The 11334-nt window shown below is 37.3% G+C and overlaps 1 protein-coding gene across 1 annotated transcript; it reads left to right on the forward strand.

Annotated features, from left to right (window-relative positions):
* The first annotated feature begins 36 nt into the window (after positions 1 to 36).
* On the forward strand, positions 37 to 10705 carry LOC149080736 (uncharacterized). The gene is made up of 3 exons (XM_089237419.1): positions 37 to 343; positions 1576 to 1831; positions 7211 to 10705. Exon 3 carries the CDS (start codon positions 9254 to 9256, stop codon positions 10703 to 10705), a length of 1452 nt encoding a protein of 483 aa, XP_089093545.1. The 5' UTR covers positions 37 to 343; positions 1576 to 1831; positions 7211 to 9253.
* The last annotated feature ends 629 nt before the right edge of the window (positions 10706 to 11334 follow it).

Raw genomic sequence — 11334 nt, forward strand, 5'->3', positions numbered from 1 at the left:
CTTTTTACGATCTTACCTGTCCTCTACTTGTGTGGAGGTCCTTTGTTTTGCATGATGAGCCATTAAAACCCAAAACGGCTCCGTGATATGATTGGCTGCCGATGATGTAACAAACATGAATGGGTTACCGGCTGCGAGGAATTTGGTGAAGAAAGTGGCAGTACATGGTTGGCGTCGAAATTTCATTTTGTTTATGCTTTCCTTTTTCGCACCGCCATTTTCCCTCACGTTTTGCGCTTGTTTTTTTTTTCTCGGGTTTTTAATTTGTAATTGTCATTCCATGACGAAAATAAACGGCCAACAAACAATACATGCGAGGAGCATGTATTCTCATCGATCCTGGGTGAGTTGATTCGTTTGTTAAAATTATTCGTAAATAAAGTGTCGAACCTCGATTTAACGAATTGTGTAAAACCGGCATTTCCATACCTTAAATTGAGAAAATTGTTTTATCGGGAGGGGAGGGGGTGACATTAATGCAGATATATGCTCAGAAACTTCCTTAAATCAAGGAAATCGTGATACGACCATCATTAAAATTGCTGGGCAAGGGCGTTCTAAGAGCATCACGGGGCCCCAGAGGCGTACGCAGTGCCGGGGGGGGGGGGGGGCTTCCCAAACCGACCAAAAATTAGGAAAAAATGAGGGGCCCCCCACCTGGACAGAAATTGTTGCCCACCAATTGCCATGCTTACTAATTTAAACCGGATCTCAGTCATGCTGCTCTCGAGGCCCTCAGGCTGTGGGGGGTCCCATACATTAAGATGACACTGGCATCAAAGTTACAGTAGCCTATTTCCTGCCTTAATGGTATGCCTTAAAAATTAGGAGAGAATCCAGCTTATTGAAATTTGTAGTCCAGTCCATTTCCAGCATGTGGGAAAACCAAGGTTCAATGAGGATATTGTGATACATTTAAAAAATTGATTTCAACTTATATTGAATAAATAAGCTAATTAGAATAAAATGATGGTTTTTCCACTATAGGAAACGTTGAAGAATCGGGTAGTGATAAGAACGTGGTCGTTATGAAGTTTGTTCACTGTATTTCCATTAATTCATTTAATCTACGTAAACAAATATCTTTAGTATCTGACATATTTTTTAAATTATACGTTTGCGTGTAAAGCAAACACAAAGCTAAAACATTTTTTTTTTTGTTCACCCCATTATGAAATCGCTAGTGGCACAACTTTAAAATGACTGAAAATGGAAATTACGCCAGAACCTTAACCCTTTAAGCGGTTTTTAAAATGTTCCTGATGTACACCGCAATTGCCACTTATGTTTATAAAAGTGTGTTAGAAGAACCCGAAATATTTCGGGGTGACCAAAATAAAGTAGATCAAGTTTAACAAGATATCTCAAGATTGCCGCTGTAAGGGTGTACTGTGATTTTTGTGGGGCCAAGTGTGATTTTGCTGCTCCCATCACTAGAATTTGATTAATGATTTTGCAACTGTGTTTTTTCCCCATGTAAAATTAGCAGCCCTTCTGAATTTTGTTGCCCCCCCCCCCCCTTCAGTTCTGGCCCTGAGTTGTGTTTTTGAAATACGTGATTTTCTTTTTTTGTAGATCTTGATCTTTGGAAAGGCAGTCAAAATATTTCTATCAAAAGCAGCATCAGAATGATACAAAATGAATGTGGAAGTCCGTTGTCTGTCATGGGTCAGGAAATTTCGCCAGTAGATGCACTAGCCATAAAGGTTGCAAAAGTCAGAGTAGCGGAAAGATGAATGTCTAGTGTCCTGCTGAAATAATATTATTTGAAAGTTCAGTAATCAAAGTACAGCACTGGCAAAGTCACTTTGGCTTTTACCAAAGCAGAGAGGTAAGAAATTGTGATTCTTCCCCCTTCCTTAATGCATCTTTTCTAGTTATTGAGCTACCTCTATATTTAATGACATGTTGGTAGCAATGAAGTCATTAACATGCTAACCTACATTTTTCTATATTCAATTGTGCCTTTTTTTTTTTTCAAAAATTTTATAGCCATGAAAACTACAGAAACAATCTAAAAATCAATGTTATATTAGAAATAGTACCATGGGCCCCCTCAACCAGGGGCAGCTCGAGCTTAACGGCGGCCTGGGCGCAAAGCCTTGTGTGCTGCCCCTAAAGAAAACTCTTGCGAGAGAGGCTGGCATTAGGGTTTCTAAATTTCTGACATTTTTGAGCCTCCGGGAAGAGGATATTGTATTTCCAGACAATTTGGGAAATCACTTATTTACAGTGTAACTCTGTTTATATAACTAATTTATAATACTTTCTCATTTATATTAACGAGTATTCAATCAACTACACTACGTTTTCACTCCGATTTGAATCCCAAATTTTGGCAAAAATATCATTTCACTCAATTGATGTACATGGGAATTTTTTGAAATCTCACTTAACATATCGTGTATGTAAAACACTGCAATTAGACAAATACTTAGATTTTTATACACCTTAGGTTTTGGTTTATGACACTTAACAATAAATGGCAAAATATAATAAAATTTTGCAATGATACAGTCGATAGATTTTTAGAAATTGTGTTTTAAACCCAAGTAAAATGTCAGAAATAACATTCTTCATAAAACGGCATTAAAATTTTCATTCACAGATTACTTGATGTAAAAACCAGGGTTGGTTTTTTGTTTCATTTTATCTACACTACTGATTACCTGTGTTCAATTTACTTAGTAAAGTGGAGCTGTTTATTCAAAATATGTGTGAGATCAGGGATAGGTTTCTTAGCTCAGTATTAAAACAGTCAAAACCTTACTGATGTCAAATAGTTTTTGTTAACCTGATAGATATATTGAATAACAAAACACTTACTTTTATGTAGATTAACATGTTTTTATATTTTGAATTATAATTACTGAGCACAAAATATCTATTTTAATATTTTAAATTTTCTGATCTACCCACAAAATTTTATTCCATATAAAATTTCTCGTGTAGCATCTGTTAATATACTAATTGTGCTTATTTGTTCTCACCTAAAAATTTTATATCTTAGGTCATATAAATCCAGAGTTTTAACAAGTATTTTTAATCAAAGAACTGGTAGGACATGATGCCCATTGCATATTTAGATACAGCTTCAGTCAAAAAAACCATTGCATTATAAATGCTAGTAAATATACCATATCATAGTAAAAAAACTTATCCTTACTCATGCACTAAGTTACAAGAGTTTCTTAAGCATCATATACAAGCCAGCACTGCCAAATTAGAGAAAATTTTAGTCTTACAATTTATTATTTTGATTGCTAGATATATTCTAATGTTATGCACGATAAGGGTATCGCTTTGAATATCAGTGATTATTTAGATAATTTAATAATAACAGAAAACAACATTACATATATGATGTAAAAGAACTTTTTTAAATACCTCTCTGTTATGAAAAGAGTACAGCGGATGATTTATATCAATACACATATATAAGCAGTTAAAGAAATTTTGGAGGATCAAGAATATCATCTTGGATTGAAGAATATTAAATCATTCCATAGTTTTTCGTTCAGCATTTATGCTATGCTTTATTAAAAAGTGTATATTTATTAAAAGTGTATTTGTGAGAAAGAAAACATATATTGTCCAAAAGAATTCTTTAGAGTAGAAAGGTATTTTACAATCATATTAAGTATTTATTCTTTGTATAACAGTCACTTTGAACATTACATGTAATTAACATGTGCATTTCCAATGAGAATTTTTATATTGAAAAGCAATATTTGAGGTTTTTGATGTGAATGTTTAAACCGTCAAAAACTTGCCAATCCTGGTAAAAATGCAACTCTAAAGTGGGCATAGCTTCGGTTCTAAGCGTCAAAGACCTGGTTTGGAATCACAAAAAATGGGGCTTTCATAAAAAATGAAGAAAAAAAACAAACCAATATTTTTTCTTCCAAAATGAGGACTCGTATAGTTTCTGATAACAATAACCAATTGATAACTATAGCCGAAAGAAACCCAGAAGCCAAATGATGATCTTGAGTCCTACTTGGTCAAACAGGATACATGAAAACAGGGCAACTCCATTTTACATATAGCTCAGGGCTTGACAAATCTCAGTCGACGTGGTGATTATAAAATGGGTAAATGGTCGCCTGAAATTCATGTGATTATTAAAATGGAGTCTAAGGGTGGCACAAAATTTTCTGATTTTATTGCAGTGTGCCTTTCAACATCAGGAGGAGTCATTAAGTCTCTGAAAAGTCGAAAAACATTATTTAGGACTGTTTTGAGGAAAAATCATGCTGGGTTTTTTTTCCCTTTACGATAAAATCTTTTTTTTTTAATTCAGTCATGTGTTTAATTTATGTACTGTATGTGTTCCATAGATCCCTCGAGACAGTCTTTCAAGTAAAAACTCGATTTGGATAATTGACTGAGAATTTGAAGTTTCTTTTTTTGATCTTACCTTTAGTGTGCCTGCATTGCCGGAAGCTCATTACAAAAGCAGCTTCACACGTCCATGGATTATAGCAGCTAGTAATATTCAGATAGCCTATCAATGATGTCATGTGCAAGCAAAAATCATCATCCAGAATACAGAAATGTTTGTCAATTGGGGGGGGGGGGTTACATTTTTTAATCTACAAAAGTATGGTTAAATCGGGTCTAGGTCAATTCGTCGCGATCAACTTGTCGCGCGACAATTCGTCGCAATCAATTTGTCGCAGCGTCAATTCGTCGTGCTACAAACTCGTCGCGGTACAAATTTGTCGCAGAGTCAGTTCGTCGCGGTACAAATTTGTCGCAGAGTCATTTCGTCGCGGTACAAATTTGTCGCAGAGTCAATTTGTCGCGGTACAAATTTGTCGCAGAATCAGTTCGTCGCGGTACGAATTTGTCGCAGAATCAGTTCGTCGCGGTACAAATTTGTCGCAGAGTCAGTACGCCGATCAAATAAATTTTCAAAATTCAGTTTTCATGGTATTCATGCCACACTTCCCGCTTTCTGGCGGGATCTCCATTTCTCGCAGCGAGGGGCGTTGGGCGAACACACGAAGATGATAGATAAGTTATGATAAAATAAATTTTTAAAATTAAATTTTCACCGTATAAGCCGCACTCCCGCTTTCTGGCGGGATCTCCATTTCTCGCAGCGAGGGGTGTTGCGGGAACACACCAAGATGATAAATTAGGATCAATGCCCATCCCAAAGCACAATTTGCCTAAGGGGTCATTTAAGTATTACGTCAGGATCGGGGAGGGAGTTTCGGATTTGTTGACTTTTGATGGCGGGGGGGGGGGGTTGAAGGTCGCTTACGTCATCAACCACCCCTTTTTGAAGATATGAAATATTCTAAGCTGCTGGTGAAATTTTGCTGACAGGGGAGGGGATGGGGGTCAGTGTTTTGCTGATTTTTGCTGACAAGGGGGAGGGGGTCAAAAATGGCTGAAAATCTGCTTACGTAATACTTGAATGGCCCTAATTCACTATTGAATATGTATCTGCCATGTAGAGAATACATCTTTGAGGAATTTTTTACCGACAATATATCTAAGGCTAGCATTACACTATGAAAGTGTTCTAAAAGTCCTTTTATAAAACTTGAAAAATTCAACCAATAAGATTATCGGTTGCATTTGCTCGAATGTAACCTATGAACTTTATTGGTTGGATTTTTTGAGTTTTTAACTTGAGCAACTTATCCGGTGCAAATTAAATTTTGAAAATGTATGTGATCGCAATTTATCATCTCGGTGTGCGCCCCAACTCCCCTCGCTACGAGTAATGGAAATCTCGAGAGAAAGCGACAAGTGTGGCTTATCCGGTGAAAATGAAATATTAATTAAATTAAATTATTAATTATTTCAGGTTCTTGTGGAGATACTGTAGTGGTTAATGTTGGTGGGAGTCTCGAGTCCACATGGGACAGATACAAGTTTACACTTAAAGAGAGCCTCCGCTGTGCTGTAATTTGGGGAATATCATAAACACCGACATTTTTTTACAGAATTTTAAAATTTTATCATAGAAAAAATGATTTTTTTAACATTTACAATAATTGAATAATAAAACATTAATATCAATTGTAATTTTAATTTCGATGTAATTTCGATGATTTTTTTCGAAATGACAAAAAAAAAATTTAATAAACTGTGTGCATTTCTTGATGGAAAAAAACTTTTCTTCATGTTTATTTTTTCACGTATGTGACAAAAAACCTACATACAGATCGCGTGACGAGTTGACTCTGCGATAAATTGACGTCCCGACGAATTGGTTACACGACAAATTGTCACTGCGACGAATTTGTACCGCGACGAATTGGCTCTGCGACGAATTTGTACCGCGACGAATTTGTACCGCGACGAATTGGCTCTGCGACGAATTGGCTCTGCGACGAATTTGTACCGCGACGAATTTGTATCGCGACGAATTGGCTCTGCGACGAATTTGTACCGCGACGAATTGGCACTGCGACAAATTGATGCGCGACGAGTTGAGCGCGACAAGTTGAGTGCGACAAATTGACCGGCTACGGGTTAAATCTCAGCGTCTAAATGCAAAAAAAAATAAAAATAACAAAAGCCATAAGTCCTGATAACTGTCAATGAACTTTTGCCTATGTTACAATATTGGTCCATTCTTTATTTTATATTAGTGATTGATAGCAATATCAAAATGATAGCATTATGCATGATTTCAATAAACCGCGTCTACTGTATTGTGTAAAAAGAATTTTGGCCTCCTCCGATACCCTCCATCTCCCTTGTCAGCAAAATTTTAAATATATTATAATAATGATTTCAAATATTTTCAGAAAAAAATATTACAAAAGAAAACACCTTTTTACGTGCTATTGTAATCATTTTCAATTAATTTAAATCATTTTTTTAAAGGTTGGTAACTTTTAAAGTTTTTCTGTAGAAAATTCCTTGTCCGTCCGTCCCTCTCAGAAGTCAATTCTGCTCAAGTGTATTGTAGCACGTTTTTTGTTCCATGCATGATGCTAAGGTGAAAATGGGGTTTCACCTGTTCTGCCATCTTTTTAAAACTATCCCATCTCTTTTAGAACACCATCTGTTTGCTCACCGTCCTTGCTTGAGTTAAAAACCTATTCCCAGCATCAGTCCTCGCTTGGGAAATTTCCCTGTTGTGGCCTTTCAGTTTGTATTTGTATTATTAATTGTTAAATGAATGTTTTTTCATCATAACTGCTTGTCTAGTATTTTACAATTGTTTTCATTCTCTTTTCAGATAAAATGAAAGCTGGGGTCTTTCTCCACAAAACACTAGATGATATCAGAGATTCATTAGTTTCAGTTCTGGAAAGGAAACATTTAATCACCAAAAAGACAACATTCAAAAGGAGTTTGACACTTATATGCTAAGAAAGTAGAAATGATCGAAAGTTTAGAAAGTCCTTTGCATGTGCATAGTGGCTGCAATCATACGTATTGTAAATGAACATTAGTTGATATTTTTTCATCAATAAATACTTCAATTTCAATTTATTTTGTGATTTATTTACAAAAATGATATGAAATTTTCATTGAACTTCTCAAGACTTGCTAGGATTTGGAGCGGAGGTGCTTTTGAACTTTTTCTAAACAAGTCTGATTCCTATCCTTTGTTACTGTATTAATTTATATTCACCAGCTTACGAATTTTGATATTCGAGAAGTGGAAAGATATTTTGAATAACATTTTGAAAATATAAAGGTATTTGGGTATTGCTTTTGTCACGAGTGCACCTTACACACACTCTCTCTCCCTTTCGCCTTCCCATCGAGGAACCACAAACCACACATCATACATGGGATGCAACACGTGTGCTCTCCTTTCCCTCACCAGGTATTTCTAAGACGCACTTGAGCACCGAATAAGTATGTATTACATAACACAATCACAACTCTACAGACAGACGTGCCTCTGGGCCAATGAAAACCCCTTTACAGAAATCAGGCGATTGCCTTTGACCAATAGCAGTGGTCTTCACCAACTTGGTTTGGGAACACACGAGGCTTTTTGCCAGAGAGAGAGTATGGCTGGAGGTTGGACGACCAACATGTCGCGCTTGAAGAGTCGTGAATTTACTCTTTCTCTCCTCCTAACCCCGGGTCGAGATCCCTCAATGTAGGGCACGCAAGAAACCTTGCCCCGAGATGACGGTGAGTGATTCAAACTATATATATATATAATTATTGTGTGTTTAATTTGGTGGAGTGAGAGTGTCCATGTTGAATATAAATTGTATCGAGTTTAGTGTAATTCACGATGCCGAAGTATTTTCAATGAATGAATAAAGGTAGAATTGTAATTTTCTAATTGGAAAGGTAGTATTATTTTTCTCGCAATGTCCCTGTTCAAAATTGTCAAGTAATATATAATATGTCGTGTTACGAAACTAGTTCGTTTACATCTCCGCCCACAATCCGACAAACCCTTCAACATAGAGTGGTGCCGTCGACCGGCGAATCTGTGGTATATTTTGCTAGTGTGGCACTCTTAAATATTGTCAGGATTAACTGGGCGTAACTATACTGAACTGTCGTAATTATTTTTCAATCGTTGTAACGTATTTGTGCTAGCGTATTTTTATATAGTTGACATAATTTAGAAAAAAAAAACCTAACATGATTGTGTTTCTACTGTTTGTTGAAATATTTCCTTTTATTGAGTGTGTGATTTGAGTCATATTTTGAACGTATAATTTGTGTTTCTCATGTTGAATTCCGATTATTGTCGACGATGTGATTTCAGTATCGTGATTGAGCTCAATTGTCAAGACTTAAACCTGAGCGTCATTTCTATTTCCTTTTCGGATGAGTCTATGTGTGAGGGAAAACTCATTTTTTTTCCGATTTTTTTTCTTCCTCGTCTCCTCCCTCGCAACTCATGTCATGTCTCCGGTGGAAAATTTTATTCGTGTTTCGTTTTGGTTGTGTTGTTTCGTGATTACTGTTTAGCCGATTAGTTTCCCAGTCAGATTTTTTTTTTATATACACATAGGGATAATTTCACACGGCTTGCACAATTCACAAACATTGAGGTACATTTTGGATTTAAGAGGACTATATTTTATTCTTGTAGTGGTCTCAACTACTAAATATTTGACGTGTGATCCTCTTTCTCGTCCCCTCTATCGTTCTTAAAACGGTAAAGGCTGCCGCCTGTACACTTCTCCAGGCGAGATACCTTACACAATTTTTCTTTTTTAATATTTTTTTACACATATTTGTCCCTTACGTGTTTATTGAGAGTCGGCTAAAATTTTTTTTTTTCTTTTCACACCACATCATGGCTCACGAGGAAGCCCAAGCTCAGAATGTCCAGCAGTTCAACATGTTTCCAATCATAGTAGGCACTTACAATTCCATACCCGTATTTGATGGAACAAATTCAGGATTGACAGTGACTGATTTTTTTTCAAGAATTGATCGTGCATCAGCCTTGGCGAATTGGGATGCTCATACTAAGAAAGAGATTGCATTACAGAAATGTTCTGGAGCTGTACTTGCTCACATTCAGTCAAGCTCTCACTTGATAGACCCTATGACCTATGAACAATTTCGTGCTCATGTAATAGACAGATTTTCTTCACCTGACAGACCTGAGATAGTGTTGTCTCAATTGACAACAACAACACAATCAGATTCTGAGAAAGTCAGAGATTTTGCTGATCGTCTTGAGTCACTAGCTCGACGTTCTATTCAGGTCACACCGAATGAACCTGTGGCCATAACAAATTATCGTGACACACTTCTTTTGGCCAGATTTAAGGCTGGCATACTATCTCACATGGAACCACTTATTGCTGCCCACAATCCAGCAACCTTTCGAGAGGCAGTTGACTTAGCCTACCGTATCGAGCAGGCTAGTTCTAAACCTGCATGGGTTTCTTCTTCGTCTAAGGACACCATTATGCCATCACAGGCACCTTCACTTTCAGATTCACTTGTTCCCACACTTCTCAACAGAATTTCTTCTCTCGAGGAACAATTGCAAAAACTGCAAGTAACACAAAAATCTCCTGAACCACAGATGAGGCACGCTCGTTCTCCTCAGACCTCACTTCGCCTTGTCTGTTTTAATTGTGGAATTCCTGGTCACTCATACAAGGTATGTCGAAAACAAAATCATTCATATTCTTTTCGTTCTCAGAGTAATTTTTCACGATCATCTCAAAATTCTTTCAACTCTCGAAATAACAATTCTAATTGTCGTAGAAATTCCTCATTTCGTTCTTTTTCTCCTGGAAATACCAGAGAGTCGGAGTCAAATTCTCAGTCTAGTCGTCAGCAAGAAAATTCTCAGTCTGGTCGTCAACGAGAAAACTCACCGTCTACTCGTCCAAAGCGTGTCAGCTTCAACATGGTCGCTGCTGAGAGTCCTTCCTCAACTCCTGAACTTCCGATTGTTAATGTTCAAATTCACGAACTAACTTTGCCATGTCTTGTAGACACAGGTGCTGCTATGTCACTAGTTACAGACGAGTGGTGTCAAAAGTCCAAACTGACTCGTAAATATCAAGCTGTCACTCCAGCAGTGCGAATGACTGGTGTCACCGGTGAACCAATTGTGATTCGACACAAAATCTCTCTTCGTTTCGACATGAAAGATCGTCATTTCTCCCACACATTTTTTGTCATTCCACACAGTGCTTGTCCGTACTATGAGGCTATCCTTGGTGTGGACTTCCTGAGTGCACAACTGCTGCATTCAAATTCAGTAAAGATGGACTGTCATTGACCATTCCTCATCCAGTGTCATCTGTCAAAACCTCTGTCGCTTGCACCAAGAGAGACATTGTTAGTCCTCGCCACACAGTACTTTTCATTCCTGTCTCAGTGGCGGAACCTCTGCAATCTTCTATGGTCTTCAATGGTACCTGTTACTTGAACCAAGTTTCGCATGTGGCTCATCTTCTACATGTTCCTGAAGAACACAACACGTCTGCCAGTGTGGCGTTACCAGAGAAATTTCCTGTTTCGAATGAAACTTCAGTATATCTCGTACCGAATCATTCGCTTGAAGTCCTGCAACAAGCTCAAGGTGAAGATGAGTTTTGTCAACACATCAAGGACTGTATTACAAACAACAAACACTTGCCAAGACGTTACCAGAACATTACATTCTTTCACCACAATGACGTCTTGTGTGTTTCATCTAAAGCGAAACCGAGTAAAGTGAAAACTGTTCTTCCCAAATCATTTGTTCCAGATGCTTTATTGTTGTCGCATGGTGTTTCATCACCTGCACATGCTAGACATTCACGAACACTCCTTCGTCTTCGACAGAAGTATTGGTTTCCTGGCATCGTAAAGCTGACGAAAGCATTTGTTTCTTCATGTGTGTCTTGCTTGGGAAAACATAGACCA

The sequence above is a fragment of the Pholcus phalangioides genome, unplaced genomic scaffold, assembly GCF_987345545.1.
Source record: "Pholcus phalangioides strain wild (caught in Gottingen) unplaced genomic scaffold, Ppha-v1.0 ptg000010l_1, whole genome shotgun sequence".
Classification (NCBI taxonomy): Eukaryota; Metazoa; Arthropoda; class Arachnida; order Araneae; family Pholcidae; genus Pholcus; species Pholcus phalangioides.

Coding starts and splice junctions, on each gene's coding strand:
- LOC149080736 (XM_089237419.1), top strand. CDS start 9,254: ATGGCTCACGAGGAAGCCCAAGCTCAGAATGTCCAGCAGTTCAACATG.